Source organism: Neopelma chrysocephalum, unplaced genomic scaffold (genome assembly GCF_003984885.1).
Source record: "Neopelma chrysocephalum unplaced genomic scaffold, ASM398488v2 Primary Assembly neopelma1_121, whole genome shotgun sequence".
NCBI classification, from domain to species: Eukaryota; Metazoa; Chordata; class Aves; order Passeriformes; family Pipridae; genus Neopelma; species Neopelma chrysocephalum.
This window is the reverse complement of record NW_020897783.1, coordinates 935,047-962,546: the sequence shown is the minus strand read 5'-3', so window position 1 is coordinate 962,546 and position 27,500 is coordinate 935,047. Positions and strand designations below refer to the sequence as shown.

General features: G+C 38.5%; 2 protein-coding genes across 9 annotated transcripts in view; one reads left to right on the top strand and one right to left on the bottom strand.

Annotated features, from left to right (window-relative positions):
• Window positions 1-27,500, bottom strand: part of ZNF536 (zinc finger protein 536) — a 345,809-nt gene that overhangs the window by 151,436 nt on the left and 166,873 nt on the right. The window lies entirely within an intron of this gene.
• On the top strand, window positions 19,181-23,567 carry LOC113974484. 2 transcript variants are annotated; one of them, XM_027697638.1, is made up of 3 exons: window positions 19,202-19,229; window positions 19,335-19,630; window positions 20,950-23,567. In XM_027697638.1, exon 3 carries the CDS (start codon window positions 21,245-21,247, stop codon window positions 21,983-21,985), a length of 741 nt encoding a protein of 246 aa, XP_027553439.1. In that variant the 5' UTR covers window positions 19,202-19,229; window positions 19,335-19,630; window positions 20,950-21,244; the 3' UTR covers window positions 21,986-23,567. The 2 variants fall into 2 exon arrangements, with proteins under 2 accessions (XP_027553438.1, XP_027553439.1); XM_027697637.1 differs by lacking the exon at window positions 19,335-19,630 and having other exon boundaries at window positions 19,181-19,229.

The following is a 27,500-nucleotide window of genomic DNA, read 5'->3' as shown; positions in this document are numbered from 1 at the left end:
AAATTGGAACAGAAAGAACAAAGACAGTTTTTCATCCCCCAACTATAACTGAACTAGACCTGTGTACAACTCAGCACAAGACACTTCAGCTTATGATAATGCCTGTAATATTACAGTCAAATAAAAGCCTTGTCATTGATAATGGTGGCAAAAGGGGTAGCTTATTCATTTGTACTTCACAGACTATCTGGGTGGAAAACAATCCCAAACTATGAAGATAATCAAATATTTCCTGAGGTGTTAATTTGGGAGCCTCCATTTCATTTTAGTAGACCACAACTTCAAATCCGGACTTGAATATAGACTCTTTCATTGAGCTCTTTAATCAAATTCATTTGTAAATTAAGCTACAAACAACCTGTCAAAGCCCATTAAGACACCTGAACAAAACTCTCCTGGAGTATGCACTGTACACCATCACGCAGTATAGCACATCAAGCCTCAGATCTGCACTGCTCTTCTCTGTGGCTTTCTGCAGGACTGTTGGATGCAAACATCCCATTTCCAGGGCCTACATCAAACAATTTTATGTTTGTTACTGAGATGGAAATACTAGCACAAGAATATAGCAAAAAACCAATTCCATTGCATTCATCCAGCTAATTGCCACCTTGATAATTTTCATTATATATCCCTTATGAGTTTTACACTCCCTACAACCTTAGGAACATACCCTGAATGAGAGGAAAATCAGCATTATTTTATGTCATCTATCTCACTCCACCAAAACACCTACTTCCAACAAAGAAGTATTTCTCAGTATTTCAAATATAAACCAACCTTTTAACAAACACAGTAAGGAAAAAAAACTATGTATTTAAGTAGTCCTTAAGTTGCAAAAAAAACTTTGTTGAAGTGAAAATCATAGCTGATGCTGAAACCCTGCAGCCCTGACCTCCATCAACAAGCCTGAGATTAATTGTCAAATCAGTTCTCTCTCTTTCCTGGCTGTTGGGAGTTTGACTTCATGCAGACACGTTCAGGAAAAGCACCAGGCACAGCTTGTTTGCAACCTGGGCCACCAGACACAGAAAATCCTTCTAGTACTTCACAATAAGTATCTCATTTCCACCAGCTCCTCATTTCAAAGCTGTCCAAGCTCAGAAACTCAGCCCATTTCTCAGCATGGTACCAGAACAGGAAGGGAACAAAGTTTCCCATCTCTCAACACTGAGAACTGGGTGGTGCCTTTCACGGTCCAGTCACAGCCCAGTGTGTTGTTTGAGCTGCATTTTTGCTTAGAGCTCAGCGAAACCAGGATTTGGTTTTGGGAAACTTATGTGCTTCATGAGTTGTGAAAGAGTCCCTGGGTTAAACACAGTAGGGTTTTCAGAACACAGAAGCTGGGAATGGAAGTAACATGTGGAAATTTTGGACTCTTTGGGGAAACATGTACAAGGCATGCCTCACTAATAACTCGCTATGAACAAAGGCAAAATGTTCCTCTGTGTCAGTAATGATATCTTCTCAGTTTGGCCTTTTAATGCTGATGTCAATAGAAGCCTCATCCAATTTTAAAGGTAGAATATGTTTCAGTAATTTTTACTGCAATTCTCTACTATATTTTATAGCAATAATGCTGTTACAGCTATGATGAACTAAGGACATAAACACAGCAGAAGTTGCAAGAAGTAACAGCTTATATTAAAACTTAACTAATATCAAAACAGTTATTATAACCTGAAAAAGCAGAAATGTTTTTCAGGTACAAATTCTTTTTCAGGAGCAGAGCAAGCAACAAACCTCAAGCTCAATTACTGAAGCTAAACTCAAAACAATTATTCCCAGTCTACACTTATCTCATATTTAATAGTGTTGTCTGGTTTAAGATTTTTTTTTTCTTTTTAAGAAAAAAATTCAATATTTGTTTTTAGGGAAAAAAATAACATTAAGGAAATAAATTATTTGTTGACTTTTCAAGATATCCATTATAGCAAACAGGGAAGTATGGAACTCTGTACCTGTGAAGTAATTCTGCCATGGCCAGCACTGTGCTATTGTGGTGAAGGACAGACCTGTAAACCAACACAAGTCTGTCCTGCACCTTACAAATGTTGTGATAAAAGCAAGTTTATTATAAAGGTCAATGTCAGAGGCTAATAATTTTCTTTTGTGGGAATTTAACCATGATGCCACTGATGACTCAACCCCTGACAGTCATCTTTTAAAAACTCCTAACCATACATTTCTAAAGAAATATGGGTTTGTGTGACACACCTTTCAGTGCTGGAGGATACAGTTAGTAGCTGAAGAAAATGGACAATTTGACAAGAGAATACCATGTTTATTTTAGTGGTATTTCTGGGCTTTTGGATAGTTGGGTGCAAAGATATTTTTGACCAAATCTTCTAATTCATAATTAAATAAAGTCCCCTGAATTTTAAAGGAGAGTACATTAGAAATGTTTTAGGCCAGTAAAACAGCAACACTTTATTGCAAGAAAAGTGGGTAGAGCCCTTCCCAAATCTTCGTTCGCGAAGCCTAGCCATGATGAGGCCAGTAAAATTTAAAAAGTTTAACTCTCCTTATCCAAAGGCCAAAAGGAATCCTGAAAGGTTTGCATACTCAAGTCTTCTGATGACTATCCATGAGGAAAAAAAAACCCTGTACAGAAATTCTATTATCCCTGGTATGAATTTACTGTTAATTGAAGTTTTGAGAACTAGTGATACAGTGGGAACTAATTAATCTGCTACAAACTCAGAGAATACTATTTGGATGCAGTTTGAAATGGAAATCACCAACTATCCTGTTTAAATATTAAAAACCAGTGGGGTGGGGCTCAGCTCAGCTTTCCTGAGCTCAACACACCACAAACCACGGCACTGCCACCATTTAGCTTTTGTGCACAAATGTTTATCCACAGATCTCAATGCATCCAACAAAGAAAGCCCATCTGTATTTTAGAACAGCAGGAACTATAAAGACTACATAAATACAGAATTACTTACCTGGGCTTACAGAAAAGTTTGTGGAAAAAAGCAGCTCATTTGATTTTATTCCCAATCCTATCCCCGCCTCACAACATCAACAACAACCTTGAAGTAGACTAAAGTAAACTTAAATATTTAAAGCTATATGTTCAACTCATTTCAGCACATATGACCTGACAGACTAAAGGACAAACATCACAGGTAGAAGCTATCACACAAATCAATACTACTGTGTCACTCCATATATAGATTGTTATAAGAAATGCACATTGCAAGACACTTGCAAAGTTACACTAAATGAAATATTTATAATTGCAGAGTGGACTTGACAAAAATGAGCACTTTATTCCAATATAAAAAACACAATCCTTATTCACAGGCTGTTGTGCAGGTACAAACTGATGGGCCTCTCTATGACCTTGTTTTCTAAGCTTTCCATTTTCTTGCTTTTATCAAGTACCTTTTTGTTCTCAAAAACTTCTCAAGGAACCTTTATTGCAGCAATTCCCAGTGGTGGGAAGCTCCATCCATTGGCAGTGGTCTTCTGCATTGTTCAATAAGAGCCCCACAAAACATTGCTGTTGCATCACAGAACAGGAAAAGACATTTCCAACTATTTCACTCTAAGTCCTGGAAAACAGGAATCCTTAACATAAATTCAGAGAGAACTTTAAAACATAGAAACTACCAGGTAGGACAAGTACAATCTACCAAAAGAGGAAAGATTTTCAGATCCTAAATTTGGGTTGGGATGACAGAAGATGGAGAGCCTTTGAGTCTATCTTCAGATAAATTTCACTATTTTCATGTAAATTTAAACACTTTTATCTTAATAGAATGCAAAGTCCAACAGAGGTTGCAGCAGGTATGTTTACACAGGCACCTCTTCACTTGTCACAGGGACAGAAAGCAACAATTATTTAAAAGGATCTGAAACAACAGAGAGTTAGAAAATACAGTAAGAAAAATGGTATCAAATTGACACTGCATGGACAATTTAGGCTTAAAGAAGGTAATTACACAAACTAAATTATGGAAAATTCTCCTTCTGAGAAAAGCAGGGCATGGTCTTTAGTCTGACAAGTGGCCAAACATGTTTCTTAGCCTGCTCAAAAAAACTCCTGTAGCACCTGAGTCTCATAGCACTGGAGCAATCCAGAGAGAACTGGAATCCAGTCTGTAAATCACAGCACACCTGAGAACAGTTCCCAGCACTGACACCATATAGAATGGTGCCTTTTGTTTCTTTGATCAAGAGTCAAGACATTTGTTCTAGATCCAACAGTGCAGTGAGATAAGCCTGTAACTTTAGGCAGGATGGTTAAAAGCAAGTGATTTTTCAGAAGAGCTCACTACCTGGCAGCTACTGCTCTTTCAACTGAAAATAAGATTCTTAGTTCCTTTGATTTCAGCTGCTCATCAGTACAATGAATCTAATAATATATATATATATAGTGCAAAATATATTATAAATATACAATTAATAAGGTTGAGTAATAGTCATCTGTTGAGTAATACTCTCCACTAAAATTCTTGAACCTCCCCTTCCTACTTAAATAATGAGATAACCCCCTGAATTTTGTAGGGTAACACTACTACATCTTGAAGTTATACATCTTCCAGATGCCTTGATGAATAAAGTTCAGTTTCCCTGGTACCAAGCGCTCATAGCACACGCACTGATGTTATCATCTGTCAGTCTGCCTTACTCAGTGTGATCTCTCACACTGCCCTGGCACCCCCTCACCCATTTGCTGTACCCCCATCTCCTCCTGGGGCTCCTGAGCCAGCCTGAGGGAGAAAGTGCTGCAGCTCCTACTCTGCAGGGCATGACCCTGGTGCCCAGTGCAAGTACATCAGTCCTGGGAAATGAGAAGGCTGAAGGCACCAGAAGCTTCTCTTTACAGAGAAACTACACCTGAAAGACCTGAGAGCATATTCTGCTCTTAGAGCAAGGAGCAGAAGCACTCAGGAGAAGTTAAGGAAATTTTCTATCCATCTTGTCTCCCCAAAAATCTGCCTGCTTTCATCTTTGAGTAAACTAGAGCCAGCTCACCAGCTCTGTTTTTTTCCTCTCAAAAATACTAGCTTTGGGTACTCAGAAGAACTCTCAGATATAAAGCTGGGTGCTATTAAAGTGTTTATTTTTCAACAACTGTACTGCACAAAAAGATTCTGAACTTGGTTTTCTCCCATCTGTAAGTCTAATGCTGCTGTTCCTGTGCAAGCAAAGCCCTCCATTCAAAATCAGTCATGTTCTCTACTTTTTATGTTTTATTATGATCAAAATGCATATTTATACCATTACATAAAACTCATAGAATATGTAAAAGGACATAACCACAACTGCAGTAAAAAATGGACCAGAAAGGACTTCTGTGATTTAAACTAGCAAGTGGTTTAGCTTTTTTTTTTTTTTCAGAAAAGAGGTCTCACAATGAGTTTTCTTTGTCCCTTAAATGAGACAATTTCAATGTAGTAGTTTGCTGTGCTCTCAGTTTGTGTGTAAACGATGTAACAAAGCATACAATTATTTTTTCTCCTGGGTTGTAGTGGAAAGCCTGAAGGATATTTTCTTGAATTTGATGCTTACCTCTTTCCCCAAACAGTTATTTCTCTTTAAAGTTAAAAAAAACCAACACAAACCAAACCAAAAAATAAAATAAAAATAAATGGAAAAATAAAAAAAGGAGCTATATTACTAGTAACAAAGGTTTTAGCATCCACTAAAATGTTAGCTAAAGTTGCCAAATAAATACTTACATGGTGCTGATGATTGTTTGTTTAGGAAAAGGAGATTTAGCTGCTCACATGTTCATTAGCACACACAGAGAAATGGATGAAAAATTCTTCTGGTGCTTAAAACTGATGCCATGGCCGCTGCTTACAAGTATTTCTAATACACAGTGGGTAAAAAGTGAATAATGACCAGATTAAGATATTAAAGGAAAGCAATGATTGAACTTTTTTTTTTTTAAATGAAGCAGCCAACAAAAATGTCCCTTCTTTTTTTTCCTGGTTACTCTATAAACTCAAAATGCTTGAAGCAGATTGCCTGTTATTTTAGCAAATATGGTGAATTCTGAGTGTGCCTGTGCTTTTACATATTTGAGTTTTGCAATGATTCAGGCATTATTGCTCTGTAATAGGTGTGGCTGCCTTTGAAATGTAAGCTCACAGCTTCTGTAGTCAGTGAACCATTGCTGATAGGGCTGACTAGTCAGAAGCAAAACTGGCTAGTTATGAAACTACTATAGTATATTCTTTATCTCATACACATTTAAAGGATTTACCTATCTATCCCACTGCAGACCTACTCATTGAGTAGGAGCCAACAGCATATGATTGTGTTAATTAATCTGCTATTGTGAGTAAAGGAACAGCTGCAGTGGTCTCGTGGATACGTTGTCAAAGGAAAACAATGTAATGTTAAGCTTCTGACTGCATATTCTGTTACAAAGGAGGTTTACGAGAAGTTAAATTCATAAATCACAGATCATTTTTATAATAATAATAAATATCATCTGACCTTTAAAGGAAAGGTTTTAGCATTCTTAATTTCAGTTTGAAATATGTTCTGAAATACGATACTTAAGCTTTAACCCAATTCTTTGTTTTGAAAACAAACATTCCCCAGAAATGATAGGAAATGGTAGTAGCTATAGAAATGACCTCTGACTGTACTAGATACATGCCATTGTAGTTTTAACAAAGATCAGAGCCCAAAATATCAAGTTAAAAGAAAAAATTGTTGGCTTCCATCCAATACCTCTTCTAATAAAAACACAATTTCCAATATTATACAGAAATGCAGAATGAAAGGAACATTCATTACAGGGAAAACACTTATTATTTACATAGGATTTTATCTTTTTTTTTTATATGGAAAAGGATACAAAAAAGACTTTTTCCTAAGTAAAATAACATAATCACTTTTGTGATTCAAATCTACCCCCTACCAAATCCTTTTGGACAGTATATACATCAATCCTTTCATAAACACCCAAGTGGTGACTGACCCAAAAGAAAGAACAAACAGGATTTTTTTATGGCTGGCACTTAGAATATAACCATAGAAAATTATGTTAGAAATTCAAGCAGGAAAAGTTTCACAATTCAAAGATGCCTTGATTAAATAGGAACCTTGTGCTATGGCCAGCACGATTTTATGAAAACACCTTGAGAGCCTTTTAATTCAGAAGTGAATTGCTTTTTGAATGAACAGAGGAACATCTGATACAATCCTTATTTTAAATAACAGGGACCAGATTCTCAGTGGGTACAATCAGCAAATTCCATTGGCATTTATACGCTTATGCCACTTTACACCAGCACAAGTGCTGGTCCAAAAAGTACTATCTGTCAAGCAAACATGTCAAATTATAGAATTCTTGCTTTGTTTTGTTTATTTCCTTTTGACAGTTGTACTTGGCTTTATTGGCATATATGCTTTTCATTAAATTAGCTGCTATTTTATTTTTCTTAATCATTTATGTCCGTCTTCTTTCTCTTTTCTCCTTACTTAAAAAAAAATCGGTTAAATTTGTGAAAACTAAGACCTAATCCAGACCTCTGGTACATTGGAATGATTGATGATTTCAGAGGAACTATGCCAGTTTAAGTCTCTACAACGTCCTGGCACCAAAAGAGACGTTTCACTTCAACTGGAGTGGAACATATAAGAAAGTCTGAAGTAGCTTTATTTACAATTTTAAATGTGATTTAAAACAAAGAAAAAGAAAGAAACATAATTTAGATATGAATCACCAGTGTACAACTTGATAACCCAGCAGTGACTGTATGGCACCAACAACAGATTTCAATCCAACAGCAGCCTCCAAGGGAAGAGAATATTGCCAGAAACTAGGACTCCAGTGTTTTAAACCCAGGAAAGTAATATCTTCCAAATTAAAGAGTTGTTCAGAATAAGAATCATTTTGTGGCTCACAAAATGCAATATGACCTGTGGACACCTCAATAAATTAATAAATCTAATAATATCAATGGATATTGTTCTTCTTCAAAGTAAATTCTGGTATTTGTACACCCTGTATCCCCCAGAAATAATATATGAGTTCTTGAGAACTGTCACCTGTATTTGGGCTTGTACACACTATTATTTAACAGATCTGACTATGCTTTATTAAAATATCATCATGTACCTACTTCCTGAAATACACATACACTACTCACCTCAACTGTGTATAATTGCCAGTTGCTTGCATAAGATCATTAAAACAACAACTTGTAACTTCAATCAGACCCTGTGAATCCATGAGCATCAACAGTAACTGGGTTGATGACTTCAGTGAGGTTCATTGGGTTGGGCTTTCATTACTATTCAGTATTATGTTTCTTTTTCCAAGTCAAAATTGTCAAATAGAACAATTTATTGGACTTTTTAAAACCTGATTAAAACAGTGCTATGGGATAGGACTTAGTTTGATGTTACCCACTATTTTCATTTGACAAAATATGCCATAATTTTGGGGAAAAGCATATTTATATTGAAATAGGAAATTACAGCTTTTATTAACAGTACAGTTCCTTTCAGGCTAAGAAGAGAAGAATGCATGGCAAGAAGCAAATTTCTTAAATTTCCATAATGGATATCTAAAAAGTTCCCAGAAAATAATTGAAATTAAAAGGTACATTGGAATAAATATTAAATTCAGTCAAGCTTATGACTGGAAGGCCACCCATGCAGCCTCAGCATCAGATGTAATGACATTTTTTACTGATATTCTCTTTCCTCAGAGATAAAATGAATCTACTCTGCCAATTAACATCTGATTTTTATCTCTGAACCAGTTTCTCCTGGATGTTAACACAAGTTCATTAAATTGATGCGTTGTCCTCTACAACCAGTCAACCAGTAGGTAGTGAACCTCTACAAGGTGAGAGAGTATTTTATGATCCCTTGGACAGCCAGAAAAGCAAGTAAACTGGAGGTTACATTAGGTAATAGCACTTCAGCTAACCATTTGGTTGTTAACAATTGTTAAAGGCCTCTCCAAAACACAGAACATCTTAAATGGAAATAAACTTAACACCAACTAATAAGAGAGACATCAACCCTTTAATTAATGGAAATGTGAAGGGTGTTCTAGCAATCTGAACACTGCTTATGGTTATATATCAGTCAACATATCAAATTAAAACTATTCTAGGAGATTCCATCAGTTGTCAAGTTGAACAACTAGTACTGCTTTAGCCATCAACCTCAGCAGCCACTACTTATTAAAGCTGCCTGGTTAAAAACTCACACTAATTTCTGTTGTAATTGCATCTATTTCAATGTACTGGACACTTGCCATTGTGTGACAGAAAAAAAAATGGTCTCAGCCAGTTCAAGAAGAATGATGCAAATATAGAGTTATCAACCTACTTGATAGAAGATACAATAATACTTTTACTTTGAATCTACTCATGATGAATACTGGTTGCAGAAAGATCTGCAGTTTTCTAAAAAAAGAACTACAGAATCCAACTACAGAAACTCAATATAGGCTAGCATATAAATCACTAGACTGAAACTCAGGAGTTTCTCCACTGGCTCTTCCACTGGAATACTGAATGACCTCAGGCCAATTCTTTTGTATTTCTTGCCTAAGTTTTGCAAAATGTTGAATAGAATTAGCAATATTTTTACCTCTGCTCCAATTGTTTTGAGATTTATCAATTAAAAAAAATTAGTGCAAAAGTTAGCTGTTTATGTATTAGACATGGAGAAACTGACCCAATGATGCTGGTTAAATATTTTTATTTTAAGAATAGTTGAAATAATATGTTACTATAAACAAATCTGTCCATCCTGGAATAAAACATGGATCTCTATAGAAAACATCAAAAGAGAAGGCAAAATAGACTCCAAAAACAAAGGAGCATAAGATAAGAAGTGTGATAAGAAGTGGACACCATCTACAAAGAAACATGCATGGAGAGAAATCTTTAAAGCTTTTGAGTCCATACTATGCAGACAGTCAAACAGATTTTCCCAAGACATTGTCCTCTAAAACCAAAGACAGCAAAGTACTTGACACACTGTTAGTAGCATAAAGATGCATCCATTTTTCATGGCTGACTTCATACAGGTATTCTGGCATTTGAGCAATTAACTTAATTTGACAAGACTTATAGAACTTCACTGTACTTACTGTACATAGTACTTTCTCATAAACCCTACGACCTGATCATATCATTAGCTAATACTTCTCCAAGAGTAACTACCAGGAAAAAACTTCCTGCCCAAAGGCCCTCTCAGCAATAGGACACCTGATTATTTCATGTGACTTTTGTCAGTACACTAGGGACAAAATATATTTAATAGAAAATCAGAAAGACTTGTGGATCAACACAGCAGGAGATGCAAGTTACACAGATACCAATATCTAGTATAAGCAGTACACAGAAATACAGAGGCAAACAATAATAATGTGCTATAAAATGAAAGTAAGAACCAAGATCTTCACAAACATCATCTTTCCAAAGCTCACCTCAGACCAAATGAGACTGTAGGAACTGCTAATACCATACAGAATATTCCACCTAAAGATTGATGGTTAGAACCTGCTTACATGTGGTGGAAGACAGCCATCATCAGCTAAGAGTTGGTTGGTAGGTATAAGAATGCACTGGCTTGATGGCACGTGGGAACTATGCACTGCCTCTGCTGTGGCAACAAAGTCAGTCTTCAAACTCACTGGCTTTCAATCTGAAATCTCTCCTCAGTACTAAAATAAATAAATAAGCAAAACAAACAAGCAAGAGAGAAAAGTACCAATCGGTTTAGACTCTATTCACCCCTCATCCCAAATGAAGATGACAGCTGTGGACCACCAGCAGAATCATGAAAGGACCAGGATAAACTATCCACAGCTCAGTGGCATGCTGCGTCCAGGCCCTAGAACAAAACATCTGACTGGGACATTAGGAAGTTCTTGTCACTATGCAGAGGCAATTGGAAACAGATCCCAAACAGATTTCTTCAGCCATTGGAAGCTCTGGCTGATTGCTGAATATCACATAATACTAAAAGTAAATAGCAAAAGAACTAAGAAAATCTTCTAAGGGAAAGTTAAAAACCTTCCCAGATTTGAAACTGAACACGTGGAAGACAGGAGAAGCATAAACAGTGCTTCCTTCTGAGACTGCAAGCAATGAGTGACAGCAAGACAGACACCAGGCAGAATGCAGCTTCATTCTTGACAATACAGAATTAAAAACCCCTAATGTTTTCAACAGTTTTCAGTTAGCTCTGGCAATGGAAGTCGTGAGTGAAACTATTAAATGTGCAGTGCATGATCAAAGACTGTCAGCATTTCGGAAAGAAACAGATTAGGGGGTTAATGCTGACCAAAGCCTGAACTCCCTGGGACCCTTCCTTAACCAGGTAAACTCTGTTAACCCTGGTTAAGGGCTTGTGAGACAAGGTCAATACAGTTGAGACCAAAGTTTAAGCTATTGAGTATCTGAGGCCCAAAGGAAAAGGAAGGTTATGAAGACTTATTTGAAAGCTAAAACACGTAGAGGAATACTTTTTTAATCCAACTGTCTAAACCAGTAGTTTGAGACTGCTATTGGCACAGATGCCCAAAAGATCTCCAAAACCTTAAAGAAGAGTTGTGAGGCAGAAGACACCCATTTCATGAGGTGTTAGGGCAAGAGAAACAAAAGCTGCTGGCTTGTCTGCCTTCTGACTTCCTTGAGACAATTCTACCAGCAGATTTTACAACTAAAGCAGATTTTTGGTAGACATCAGATGTTTCTGACAGGAGTCACAGTGCAGGGGACTCAAGTGGGAGCAGTCTGCAGTACAGCATGCTTAGAACTGCTTGTCTCCTCCGCTCCAGACTAGCAGATTGTTATAAAGCAACTGTAGCCTTAAGTATCCTTAAACGTAAATGCATTCTAGTGAAGAATAAGGTGGCATGGCAGAGCTGAGCCTTCAAGGGCTGAGCTTTACAGACTGATTTTGGGCAGATAGCAGTGACACAACCACAGTGCACACAGATGTTTCCTGCACATGTCACATACTATAAGTGGGACACATCAGATCAATGATTTGGTAGCTTCCCATCCAGTTGGAGGTGACCATACTGCATTGTCATTTTGGCTGTCTGTTTTCCTCTTGTAGCTTAGGTTTAGAGTTACTGTATTCCAGACACAACAAAATACATAAGGGCAGTGCCCCAGTTATATCCATTTACAGGGAAGACCCTTCCAGAAGACTGTTGCCCACCACTCCAGGTAGCATAAAAAAAATGAGAAATGTCAGAAATCCTGGGTATCTGCTCCTACAAAGCACCAACGTCGAGCTGGATTTCCACAGCCAAGACTTCCATTTTTATATGATGCAGCCAGTATCACAGGAAAAGCAAGTATTTTCCACACCTAAAAAAACCCCAAGGTATGGTATTTTACATTATTCACTTACCTCATTCTTTTTGAATATTTTCACCATTGCATTATTAACTCCTGTAATAATACCATTTTATTTAGAGTATTCTCATCATATGCATTAGAACACTCATCTTCTAGAACTATTATTCATGGGAAAATAAGAAATAAGGGGTAAAAAGCTTCCTTATTTTTCCAGCTTAGTCACTAAGGGAAAAAACTAACTACATCAAAACTAACAAAGCTGTCATCATGGGTTAAAAGACAAGAGAGGCAGATTCTGCCAAGGGGGCATGCACAGATCTAGAATCTGCAGATAAATAACCACACACTTTGGATCACTAGTGAAAACATGGTCTTGAAATAAAGTATGGTTCTTTCCATTCTATATCTATTACTACAGAACAGTCCTTCAGAAAGTATTTACAAGATGCTCCCAACTTCACAGTAATTTTATCAGAAAATGTATATATTCTAATTTTTTTAAATCTATTTATACAGCAAGATAATTCTTAATGATCTGCGGGGGAAAAAAGATCCAAAAGGAATTTTAAGTCAATAAATTACAACAATGTTATTTAAGATTAATTTTTTTTAATATTGGTAAGCAGAGGAAGGAATATGCCTATTCTTAATTTCATTTGGTACCATGATAAAGTAGAAGCACTGGAGAGTAGTAATCGCAAGAGTAATTTTAACTGCACACTATAATATGCTGGAAGTGACTTACAATGGCATCATTATGCAAAGTCTATTATATTTGTCAAAGCCTTTTAAGTAACAGCAATGGAAACAGTGAGAAGAATAGCAAGATGGGCCATCAGATGAAGGAATTATATTCTGTGAAAAAATCTTTTTTTGAATCCTCTCATGATAGTTTTAATTTTAGTGCTTCTATAAGGAAACAAACAATTGTACTGATTATAAGGGTCAAGGCTTATTTTTTAAGAGATAACACCTCACCATATGAAATTACAAATTTGTAAGACAGTGCAGAACCACTCAAGCAGCTATTCTTAGAAAACAAGTTTCTTATCTGATCAAACATTTCTTGGTACCTTATGAAGTGCAAGTCAAAGGACATTAAGAATCACAGAAGAGAGATTGTTTAAAATACAGGAGACCTAACCACTCATCTGGATTATACTACCCAGAATCATTACCCAAATGGAAAAAGCATGTCTCTTTTTTAAGTAACATTAGTACACAGTGATTTTTTATGGCATCAACCAGAAAAACTATTCTGGCTTACCAATCACAATACTTTCTATCCCAGCTTAACATCTCTGCAAACCAGTACCCCAAAACAGCTTCATCTAAAACACTCATCCAACTGATCAGAACTTATAAAAAAAATGTCTTAAATGGATGGTATCTTACTATGTTTAGATTATCAATGTAAACAAATACACAGAACATAAATACTGAGAACAATTAAGCAGCAAATCGGAATCAAGGAGATTTTTGAGATCTATGCTTTAAAGACACTTGGAAAAACTCAGTATTATTCTTTCTGGAAATTGTTTTTAAGTATATTACAAGGAGACAAAATTAATCATATCTTTAAATCCTTTGGAAATAGAATAGGTTTCAGAGTTAAAAAAGCACTGTGGTGGTATTGTGAGAAGCAACATTAATAGGGATACAATCCCTCTCAGTTTTTAAACTCATGCTCCCAACGCTACATACACAGGTGTGCTCCTACCTTTTACATTTTGGAAAGACATTGAGTCTACCAAACAGTATATTTGAAGTCAATATGTCTATAACCAAAGAAGTTCCAGTCATATGCACACATGAAGTGGTAGAAAAAGCTTTAAAAATTGGACTTGCTAAATTTTTAAAGCTTGACTTTAAACACATAATAGTCCCTCACTTCTCCTCTAACAGTCACCTGCCCTCAAAAAGACAGAGGGGGTTTTAAGACAAATATCTTTTTTCCCCTTATTTAAAAATCTATGTTTCTTGTTCAATTTAAAAACAGGAGCAAAATTAAACTTTTCTTAATGAAAAAACTACTGATTATATGCACTACAAACATCAACAGGTACTAAAAACATCTTCTAGATTTCATGGCCCAGTTGTCTGATCCAGAATACTAATTTGTATAATGTACAATGTATAAGCAAAGTGAAACTGCACTGTAGAAATCTGAAATGCAATCTCGACAGTTCTTAATTTACCTCTTAGGACCCAAATCAGGGGCTGAGATCTGCACTCCATACTCTTCTTTTGGGTTTAGCAGACTCAAGACATGGAAATTTCACTGAGACAGAATAAACTATTTCTATACATAATATAAAATAATGTGAATTAAATATATCTGATCTTCTTTTCCCTTATATCTAGTACTCCTGGAAAGCTATGTCAAAATTTGCATTCGAGATGCTGACCAGTAACGTACATTTTAACTTACTGTGGCAAATAGAACTTTGTGCCATATGGCTGATTAGAGATATTCTCTCTCTTTTTCTTCTCCTCTAAACAGCTGGGTGAGTAACAACAAGCAAAAGACAGTCAGCAGCTGCACACTGTTATCATTACTTTGATACTGCTTGAAGGAATCTAAGCCTTCCACAGGTATGCACCTGAGATTAGAGGCAAAGAATTTTCCTCTCTAAATATGAGAGGAAGCAGCTATGGGAGTTATAATTATGTTTTACAGGTGTCATCAGAACAATGCTTCCAAATTTTACCCAGAACAAACATACTCTTTTTCTATTTTGTGATTGAATTTTTCAAAGACCTTCAGGGAAAAGATATTATTGTACAAAGGCAACAACAGTGAGTAAATAAGTATAAAGGCAAACACTTCTATTGCAGACTTCCCAACTTTATCTATTTCACCCATGCAACTTTAGTAGTTATCCAATAGGATCTGCAAACAGAGCATTAACCGTTCAAGCTCTGTGTTTGATTACTCTGTACCAGGGATTCCCAAGCTGGAATTCCACTGCACCCCCCACAGCTGGCAGAGCCCTTGTTGGTAATCAGAGGAGAATTAATGAGCCACGTGGCTCTGGCTCCTCATAAGTCAAAAGGTATTTGGAAAGGATCATGGCTGAAGGAACTTCACCTAATATTACTTTCTGTGCAACCAGTGTTTTAGTGGCCACAGGAATGCCTGATCTGGAAGAGTATCAACTGCAGCTGGAGCTAAGTGGGAACAGGGAACTTGAAACAACAGGTGGGACATGTTGCATAAGTGAGGAAGACTATGGACACCCCTCTGGGCCACACAGCACAGCTTCACTTCTACCATCCATCTGAAGGGGAGTGTAATTCATGGCTCTGAGGGGTAACACATTTTAAGTCTTCCATTGCTGTTTTATTATAAGTAAAAAACCCCCACAAACTACCATGATCATAAAGATGTTTATGAGACAACTGCAGTCAGGTTAACCCCCTGTCCCTGAGGAAAGCGACCCCACCTGTGGAGGAAAACATAGCAAACACATTTTTTCAATTTTCTCCTACAGGGTTTGGGGTTTGGAGATGATCAGGAGAATTTTTTCGGCATCTTTGGATGTTGGTTCTTCCTTCTACATTAAATAAGTGCATGGGAGGAATATTTCCCAGAACAGTACAATTAAGAGAAAAATACACTATCTGTAAGAAAAGCTAATCTTTTTTTTTTCCTGCATGATATGTTTACACTTACAAAGACTTGAAGCTAATTCTCCTCCAGTCATCATACTAAAACTCACCACCAGAGCTATGTAATCAGTCACATGATTAAGAATTTTGAAAGTTCATAATAAATGATGTGTGAAACAGCACAAATCAAAGTAATACTTGCACAAATTTCACAAGCAACTATATTGTGATCTTTTCTCATGTAACTCATGAATAGGAAAATAAAATCCATTGGGTATATAAGGTTTCCAACTAATCAGGGAATGACAATTACAGCACTAATTGTGGTCTTTGTGAATATTGAAGGTCTTTTTCAATGCATACACATACATTTTCTGGACAGAAACCACCCTTTTATTGTTGAAAGCACCTAGAAATCTCTGGACACTACTCTACCAGCAGCTGTGTTATTTTTCTTTAAGTTTAAATTATTGCACATGGCTATCGTTGCTAGGTAGGACTTGGCTTCCAGCATTGTAACACTGATGGCTGAAGTCTGGGCTGGACTATGAAACAAGCAAAAATTCAGAGGTGAAAATTACCTCTGTGGGGGTGGTTTGCATTTGTTAATGCCTTTTTAAAATTATCTTGGATATCTGCTTGAGCAAGGTATTGCCAGTCTCTGCTCTCCAGGCATCCTAGCACTTGTACTCTTGTTGCTTTCAAGTTCAGTGTCACCAAGATACTTTCAGGCAACAGATCATCTAATGAAGAACAATATGATGTCAGTGTGTAATGACTTCTTGAGAAAAAGAGTGATGTTATTCAGCAATACAAAGAGACAGTCTCACTTTCTTCTCAGATAAACAACTTGGTAATGAAAGATTGTTTAGAGGTAAAGAACAACTGAAGGAAATTTAAAGGGGCATAGCAGCTTGTGTGTTAAAAAACCCAAACACCCACATTTTAAATATTAATAACAGATAGAGCCACTGATTCCATTTCTATTGACAGGAAATTAAAAAATAAACACATAAAAATTCAGATGAGGATTTAAAAAAACATTATCTAGTGACAGACACCAAAGAAAGGAGTATTCCTCAAAACACAACATTTACAGAAAAGCAGTCAAAATCATCACTGTGCTCAGGTTTGGCTCCAAATTGCTGCTATAAACTCACATCTGATGTAACTGATTAAAACAGAGTAGATGGCACTGATATACCATGCAGAACTAGAAGTTTTAAACTACAAATGCTACAAGAGTGTACCTTGATATCTACACAATTCACACCAGTCAAGCAGTATCAGGAAGGCTTGAAGTGTACCTGCCTTACATTTCTTCCTAGTCTAAGTCCACTACACTGCCAAAAAGTACTAAACATCTGTACTGTAAATGCAAATCAGGCCCAAATCCCTAAAAATCTGTGTATTTTTTAGTTCACTAATGCCACCAGCACTCCACGTGTAGCAAAAAGATGATCATTACAAAAAGATGCCATGAGCAATTTTTAAATAGAATCCATTTACATTTACCAGAATCTTATTGCTAGTCTTGGTTTGTTGTTTGGGTTTTTTTTTAATAGTGCTAAATAGTCACTTGGGAAAGCCTGTAATGTACAAGCAGTGCACACACAAGCTTAATTCTTCAGCAACTTCAGACAGGAGTGTAAAATGCAAGCTGGAGTCCAAAGGCAAGGAGGTAGAGCTGTAGTAAATCTGATGCAAAGCCTAATCTGTCTTTTGTCTGTACAGTCTGTGGAATATTTGAAAGGGAACAAATACACCAGCAAACATTGCATGTTACTTGTCTCGAGGGAAGTTCTGAATTTCTGTTCACCGACCCAGACACAGATAATCAAAGGGAAGACCTTATATATCAAAAACTTCAGGGCAGGTCATCTATTTGTCCATCTCTCTCCTCACATATAGGTTGCATTCCAGCTTATCAGCAGGCTATGCTATAAAAGAGTCTAAGAAAATAATAGATGCAATATTTATGCCAGCAAAAACTATTTCTAATGCTAGTTCTGTGCACGCTCTCTTTCAGCACGCAATGGAGTAGATGGACAGCTTTTGTGGTTTCCTATCACTCTGAAGCACAGTGCCTCTTTCCTGGTGCACAATCTTGCAAGTTTTTAGAGAAGTGACATTCCTGTTGTTGGCACTGTCACAGGCCAACAAACCCGGTTAGCTCAGTGCTAACACCTACTGGGCTCCATCACCGGTGTGAGACGGGGTCGCACTGACAAAATACCAACCACAAACCTGGAAGACTCTTAGTTCACACTCTTGCCCTTCTAATTTATACTTCAAAAGATAATATTAACTGGTATTAGAACAGGGAATGACTCTATTCTTACTTCACTATCACTTCTGACACGGTAACAGAAAATGAAATAATAAAATAACTATAAAGCTAGAGACAGCAAAGTAAAATACATAAAAGAAACACCTACACAATAACTATTACATGCTCAACAGCTGTGGCAAATGGTCAAAATTGTACAGTGTTGCTTTAAGACAGTGAAGAGTTGATGAGACTGGTTGACAAAAACATGAGCTGGGCCTCTTGCTTATCTTGCACCTGGCTCGAGCAAGACTTCGGAGGTCTCATGGCCCGATGTTGTTGCAGTGAGGCACAGGAGAACATCAAGCCTCAGCACCAACCAATAGCCACACTCCCTTCACTGTGAGAAACAACACTTGTTATAAATCTGTTTCGTTAAGGAGATAAGGATGTGCACAAAGAGCCTCTGATGAAGGTCAGAGAGCCTTTACTGCCACCTCAGTATGTGGAGGAGGAGGGCCAAAGTGTTTATTCTACCTCTTTTCTCAATTATAAATTCTGACTGAGTAACAGAGACTCTCATTAAGCTCCATTAACATATTAACTTACACATCCCTCAGGATTCAAAAGAAGGAGAACATGGGACCTACAACACATGTATGACCACAGTCACCAAACCCCATCATAACACGAGATTGTTTCATCCCCTTGGAACAGACCAAAACTTATAGTATAAAAGGGGAGCTTCGGGGCAGAACAGGCCAGAAGAGAAAAAAACCTTTGGAGGAGGAAATCACCTCTGGAGAGGGAAACCACCTCTGGAAGGGGAAACCACCTCTGGAAGGGGAATACACCTCTGGAAGGGGAAAACACCTCTGAAGGAGGAAAACACCTCTGGAAGGGGAAAACACCTCTGAAGGAGAAAAACACCTCTGAAGGAGAAAAACACCTCTGAAGGAGGAAAACACCTCTGCCTGCTCGGGATTTGTCAACAGACTGTCTCTCTTTCTCTCCCGAAGGGACGCCTTCAGGTGAGTTTTGTGCCTCCAACTGTGTTGGAGCATACCCGGGAATATTCATCTATATATATATATATAGTGCTATTAGAATCTCTCTCACTGTACTTTCTGCTGCAGCACACATCAACACTCTGTGGCCAGTGCATTTATCACTGGCAATCCCGAACCTGCTTTCCTGTTGCTTCAATAAACCTTCAATACACATTCGTGAATCTGGATCATGCAAAGTCCTTATTGAACAAGATCAGATCTATATTCCTGGATTGGTAACTGCACTGCTTCTGCATCTGTGCTCATGCAAGTTCTTCTTTTGAACTCGACCAGTCCTATAGTGATTATTGACTATAATCAGAAATTAAGCCCAGCCACACCCAGCCCCTCTGATCTCTGAGGACCAGCTGGAATCCAAGGGGGTTTGTTTTCTGCTGAATACCCGTACCCTTAATGCAACAACACTCATCCTTCCACAGTGTAAATGTCAACTGATGTTCATATTATCCCTTAGAGAAGAGTCCACCTGTCCCACAATTTTTTCATGCAGGACCCAGATTAGAAGGATACTCGTTTTCTGGTGGTATTCTAAAAGTAAAAAGCTTATGCCTTCAAGGTTTGAGTACAGTTTCAACCTATTTCGTTTAATCCTCTATCTTCACTATGATTTCACATGTGCAGCTGAGAACCAGTTTTATGCATTTGATTAAATATAATTAAAGATATGACTAAAGAAGTCACTTTCTCAACTAAATATAAGGAAATTACATAAATGAATCAGCTCAAATGTGGTTTTCTTTGTTTCATTTTCATTCAAGAATTTACAGAATTATTTTAAATTGATCTGATGACTCTCACATTGTTTCTATTACACTACCTACTCATCAGTGACTGTTACTGAATAGAACCAAGTGTCTGAAATGGTCACTATTAAAGAGTTTGCCCTACTTAATTTTTTTTAAACTGACCTTTGGTATATTTATTCTCAATACAGTAATCTTAATTTTGTTTTTGGTTTGTCTCCTGTGGACTTTTCTGCAAACACAGCAACAATGAAAACAGTTTTGAAACACTACTTCCTCTGCTTGCCAAAATTTACTCTACAGTTTAAGAAAGTCCTGCTACTTAAAGTCTGGTATTTTCTTTGGCTATGGAATCTTTTGAAATTCTGACTAGAGCTGTGAAAACCCCCATGATGAATAAGCACAGTAGTGCAGTGTGTTGAGGATTTAACTTCAAAAAACTTCCCATGTTTTCTAGGCTCACTAGCCTCATCAAGCTAAATTCAAGTCAGCAGTGCTGTTCAAACATGTCAGGAAGGAAAAAAATACAAAAATGTTTAATCAATCAGAATTCTTTCAACAGAAGGACTGGGAGCTTAATGCCAGTCAAGGGCAGAAAATAGCTAAAAGCCCAGTAAAAAAACAACTGGATCACACACTCACCTACCTTATAATTGTTGTACCTGAACATACAGCTGGACATCCTTCTTCCACTGTAAAAAATTATACTTTGCAAACACCATAAATTGCACATTTTATACTATGAAAAGTTTTAGTTCTGGCCAAATTTGGCTGATAAAAGATCATGTCACATAATTTTGGGGAAAAATAATATAAAACCAGTGCCCTACACACTCTGATTCTCCTTTGCTTTGCACAATCGTTTGCATTTTTGCAAAACACACGTAAACTTACACAAAGTGTTACTATTCTGATGTGTCTTTATTTCCCTCTGTTAGGGGAACAGGTTAAAAGCAGGAGACTGGAGGGAAGGACTGTAAATCACCCAAGTGACCTTGCAGCTGGGAATAACCCTTGATAAACCAGTGTGAACAGCAGCCAGTGATCCTGTGGTCTGGACTGAGTTGAACGGTGCCTCCGTCTCTGCTCATGTGCCTCTGCCTGGGCGCTTCTTCAGGGATTCCCCAGTTAGTGAGGTAACAGAAATAAATTTACTGTTTGTGTTCTAGCCAGAGTTTGTGTCCGTCCCGGCTGCCTGCCTGTGCCGACTTACACATAGATCCAGGAGCAACCATGCCATGGCTAGCCAAAAAATCAAAAAAGCTAAGAAAGCCGAAAAAGCTGAAAAAGTCGGGGCCTGGGGAGGCTGTGATGGTGAACCCCCACATTCCAGGATGGCCCAGTACTGAGCGCTGGACCCCCGTGGCCACTTTCCTGGCTACAATGGCCACTCCAGAGACGTGGCCTGAAATAGATGACGGGGTGGTGGTGAACCCCCACAGGGTCGAGGTTGCCATGCGCGGATTGCCATGGAAAGCGGCATCAAAGTCTTCCCGCAAGCTGGCAGGGAGACTGGGATGGCTGTTGGCTACTGGTCTCAGAGCTCTAGACCGTGAAGTCATAGCCCTGCAGAGTAAAGTTAGCGAGCTGGAGTTACTCACCTATGCCAGAGCTCGCGACTGTGAAGCCATAGCACTGCAGAGCAAAGTGAGGGAGCTGGAATTGGTTACCTACGCTAGAGCTCTCGAACGGGAAGTTACAGCCTTGCTGAGTAAAGTGAGAGAGCTGGAAAAGGAAGTTGTGACTTTACAGGCTGCAAATGTGATCGCTCATGAAGTCACTACCACTCAAGCAGAGCAGTGCTATGAGCAGCAATGCACTATACAGCAGCTGGTGTCACCTAGGCATAAATATGTGGAAAATAAGGTTTTGATCTCCCAGGTTCGTGCTCCAACTTTGAAATCTTCACGGGATACCAAGGAATGGGATGGAAATATCTGGAGTGAGTACTCAGACTTTGAGATTGAGATTTAGCCAGAGTTAGTAGATAGGGATGTGGTATAGATCACAGATACTTATATTCCAAAAGAGTTTCAATTATACACTCCCAGACAAGGAAATCCTTTTGAATTAGAAGTAATAATTCTAGATGATTTAGTCTTATGGGGATTGAGGCAGATGACTGGACCAAAAGATAAAAAAAATCTGTAGAATTTTGGTCCAAGGCATTCCAAGGCACTGCTATACATTTTACCCCAATGGGAAAATTAATTCAAAATGTAGCTTGGGCACTGCAAGAAACTGAAAGAATCACAGGCCAACATAGTGTGACTGTACACCTTCAGTACAAAACACAGTGAGGACCAAAAATTCTCCAGATGATGTCTCTCCCAAAATATTAGCCAAAGGGAAATGGAATTTTACACCAATGGATCCTACAAACTATTAATCTAGATGTGACCATTCATATAATAACCCCTGACAATACAGTATGGTTCTGTAGTCTGTCTTCTCCCCTTTATTCTCCATCCTCTGTTAATATCATATTCTCAAGTTCTTGTATTTCATGTGTCTTTGATGATTTCCTGTGCATTATCTAGGGGGGGTGCATTGGAACTATATTATTGGTGGCACAAACCCAACATTCAAACAAAATTCAATCTAAAAAAGGGCAAGCCACACCTCTCCAATCTGTGTGGGCAATTACCCCATCTCAAGTTACCAAGCCTGGAGCAATATTAGCTGAAGGAGCTGGAGCAACAGCAACAGCGTATGTGTTACAGGACAGAGATGACACTCCTTTTTCCCTCCCTTACCACAGGCTGGCTTGTTGTGCTTTGTAGGCTTGTACTATGACAGCATATCTTATATACATTTCTGCAAAATCAATATGTAAATATTTGTGTGTGGTTGTTTTTTACTGTAACTAATGTCTTATTATTCTTTCTGAGAAGTGACTATAGACCAGCTGGCGTGTGCCCTCGTGCAAGGTTTAACTGGGACATCCAAGATAGCTGTTGCCTTAAATTTGGGAGTAACTGCTGTACACCTTACAACATCAATAACTGATGAGCTACATCACCCTTCAACATCAAAAATGCTGTTCTGAGTTTGAAGGCATGTGTTGTTTGACCTGCAGAACCAGCTGGCATGGAGGATATCATTCAAGGATATCAAGGACTACATCTAATCACACAACCTGTCGGTGGTACCTGGCTAACTGGGTGGTTTACTTCCCTGGCAAGAGGGGTGGGACACTTAAAGCATTATATGCTTATATGTTTGTTCCTTTTCCCATATGCTTCAAGTGCCTCTGTAAATCTCCTATCCCACATTTCCAGCCCCAGCAGCAGTGGTCTCTTGAGCAAGGGGGTGGCAAGCTGGGAGGAAGGGGTTAAAAGCGGAAGACTGGCGAGGAGGACTGTAAGTGGCTCAAGTGACCTTGCAGCTGGGAATAACTCTTGATAAGCCTGTGTGAAGAGCAAGCCAGGGATCCTCTGGCATGGACTGGGTTTAACGGTGCCTGCATCTCCACTAGTGCACTTCTGCCCGGGTGTGGCTTTGGGGATCCCCCAGTTAGTGAGGTAATGGAAATAAATTTACTCTTTGCCTTCTAGTCCTGAGTTTGTGGTCATCTTGGTTGCCTGCCCGTGCCAACTCACACACCTACCCATTGTGCAGAGGTGTCAGTGATGACACACTGTGCATGGGAGTAGAAAGTCAGGCCCCACATTCCGAAGATACATTAGCACAGGCTCCTGTGAAAGGATAAGCAAGGACACTAAAACCACTGAGGAAAAGAACAATAATGTTTTCAATTGATAATGCTATACATGTTCTTAGTAATGAGTCTCTCTCTCAACTCACTCTAAGTAAAGCAATTGGCATGTTCTTTAGATAGAGCAACAGTACAAATACAGCTGTGTATATCTGACACACAGGCGTTTGATTTTGGACTTGCTGAATGTTCAGATAGTTGATGAGATCACTTCAGTGTTGCTGCATATAAAAAGCAAGGTATCTGTAGCATGCCTAATTCTGATACTTATCACTCTCCTCAATAAACTGGCAACCTGCACCAGGGTCACTCCTGTGCACCTTTTCTTGCCCTAAGATACATTTGCAAAAAATTGCTATTCACCACAGGGAGCTGGAAGGAGAATGCCTGGGAATTGATGGGCATCAATTGTACCCACAGCTGTGAGTTCTTCAGTTTCTGGCTGCTGCAAACGTACTTTCAGGTCTTTTCACAGTTCTTTCAGTGCAAAAGAAATGGAGACTATTCCTTGGTGTTATTTCAGCAGTTTCACTGCCTTCAATTTCTCTCTCCATGTTCAGACAGCTACTGAACCTGTCACCCATATAAAGACAGAGTAGAACACAAAAGATAGCGCAATCCTACCATCAGACACTCTCTTAAATATAGACAAAGTTGCTGTGTCAAGATTTAATATAGCTAGTGTATATGATGTTTTGGTAGATAGGTATCGTATTTTCCCACCTTTCATATGTCAGGATTTCACAGCTACCACTGTGCTATTGCATTGCCCAAGTCATATGTCCTTGTCCTTTTAGTGTCAATGAAAGTGAGTTTGACTTTCATTGCAAAGTATCAGTATGTTCAATGATAAGACTTAAAAGAAACTGCCAAAGAGACAGTAATAGAAAGTGTTCCACATTTGTCCACTACTACTGCTTGTCTTTTCAGTAACTTTCACTTTCATTCTTTATCCCTCTTTCAAAGTTCATTATAATTATACTATAGTGGTCACATCCAAAAAGTCAGCATTTACACATAGGGACTAAATAGTGGTACGTAAGAAACCACGGTATTATGTTCACACAGAGTAGGAAATAACTGTGGTGACCTTGATACCATTGAGTGGTAAATATGGTTCTATGTTGCCTTAATGTTCTTCACTGTACTGGCACCATAACTGTTTTAAGAAAAAAAAATTATAGAATTATAGAATACTTGATAAACTCCTTCCCCTCAGAACTCAGTGCTTACTTTTTCAGTGACAGAATAACAAGGAATATATTAATCATACCAGATATCTACCTGATTAAAGATATATGCAAACATATAAAACCACATATTTAGTTCCATAAGATTAAAATAAAGGCTCTGGAATATACAAGAGAACAGTAACTGTCAACTTCCACTTCTGTAATTTTTCCTCTTTACATATATGGCATCCTTATACGCCCATCCTTTTCCAGTTACTAATCAAAATCAAAGATGTTCTGTTCTTTCCTTGAATTCTCTACAAATTATGAAAAATGGCTGTTTGCTTTTCTTTTGTTCACAGAAAGCTTTGAATCACCTTTTGGTCTCAGTCAGATCATACTTGGTATTCCATAAATCTCCCAGGAAAGTGCAAAGTATTTAAGATGGATGCTTAAGACATTTCAGAAAGTCTTTTTGGATTTGCTTCTGTCCCTCTCTGAATAGTTTTGTTAGATCATTAAAAGGGAAAAATATGCAGTTTTTGATAAATAGACTACTCCCCTACCTCAATGTTAGATAAGATGTGAGTAGACCAGTTTTTAATTACGTTAGCCTGTGATATATGTGGTAAGGCATTCCTAAAAATGTAATGAAGAGGTCATCTAAAACGAGACACAGCTAGAAATCAGGACAGAAATGAGCAGGAAGTACAGCTGACAGAAGTAAAACTGTATAAATCCCACTTACAGCCACTCTTATAAAGCACATTTGAAAAATAAGTAGCAGTAACTCTACTGCACATTTTGTTCATTTTCTAACTAGGGGGATCCTTAACATTAACACTGCAGTGTCTCTTGCTCCAGAAGGATCAGAAATGAGCTCAAAACCCCAGACATGGCCAAAAAATCCTGCCCTTAACTTCTGCCTCCTACACTTTAGTTTAGTATTTAAACAAGCCCCAAAGTAAGGCTGTGTCCTCTCGAGGTCTCTGGTCATGCTTGAGGACAGTGAAAGTTTTAGGTACAAAAAAATCCAGAAAGAACTGGGAAGTAGTCTAGAAATAATGAGTGTGTTTCATAGCAGGAGAAAAAGGAGTGTCATTCGGGGATGAATAATTCCATGGAAGGAGTGGGGGGAGAGGGAAGAGAAGCCTGCAGAGGCCATGCTGGCACTATGGGAAAGCTGTGGTCACCTCAGCTGGGGGCTGGTAAGATCCCACCATGGCTTCATTCCACCTAGCATGCATGCCATGCCCAGCTTTCCACCTTTCTGGGGTTCAGAAGGCAGGTAGGGAGGGTCTGGGACCTGCCTCTGGGAGCTCTGGGACCCTGCCAATGCCCACACCTACAAATGCCCAGCACTAGCTGTGCATCTCAGGTGGGCCTGTGCTGTGAGAGGCATTTTGGTTCTTCAGGGACTCAGGCTGTCAATGACTGAGCTCCCAGGAATGTCACACTCCGTGTGATTGCCGTGTACAAACAGAAAATACACAGAATAATAATAACAATAAAAATAAACAGAAAAATACACTGGTATATCAGCCTCTTCTTGGACCTCTGCCTGATGTCTCCTTCCCCCTCACTCACTCATATGCTAGCCTGTGAAACTGCAGCCAAGCTTCTGGGTTTTATTTAAACCCCAAAGGAACTGTCCTATAAACTTTGAGACCATCTAAACTCAGCTAGGCTGGGCAGTAAACTCTTTGGAAGTACAAGTAGGGAACCTTCATCTGAAATAAGGAAGAGCATTAAGTTGGTACCATCAACTAGATCAAGCCATGACTGAAAAGCTGCCCTAAGTCCAGGTTTGCTAGGGACAAGGGTGGAGGGATACTCCACAGATGGGAACTGAGTTAGCCAAAGTCTTCTTCAACTCCACTTGAGTATCACCTGCTGATGCAGGTACAAACCCATGAGCAGCAATGGCCCCGCCAGAGGTTCTCCAGGAACCCTCAGATGCAGCTATCACACAGACATGAAATGGGTCAGAATCCATGTCTCTATTTTTTGTTAGGAATTCTCTCTGCACCCCTCATAGAACTGGAAGAGCTACCAACCCAACTCCAAGCCAGCCTGCACAGCAGGGAACAAGCTCAGTTCCAGCAACCACACGTGCTTTCCCTGTATCAGGACATGCTGGTAATGCTCTTTGGTTCAGCCCAAAGAAGACAAGCTTTTGTTACCAGAAAGGTAGGCTGGAGGTGTAACCATCTCTATTTTTAAGCCCTAGACACTTGCTTTTATACAGACCAGTAGCAAGGACAAATGTCAGCTGGGAGTGACAGCAATGCTTTGGGGAAAAATAGGAGAGTCCTGTTTCTCTGAGCTGCCAAGTGACAGCAATTCAAGCCACAGGGTGCACATTCCTTTACCAATATTCACCTATTCTTTCACCAAGAAGATGGGCCATGTAATTTTGCCAGAATGATTCAGGACTTCAGGGTCACATACCTTATTCCTTAGCCTCTCAAAAAAAGTCAGTATTTCTGAGACTTGTGGAACTTATTCCAGACTTGTGGACTTGTACTCTAACTTGGGGGTTGATACTTAAGCACCAAGGCAGGCTCATAGAAACTTGTAGCATTCAGATGCTCAAATC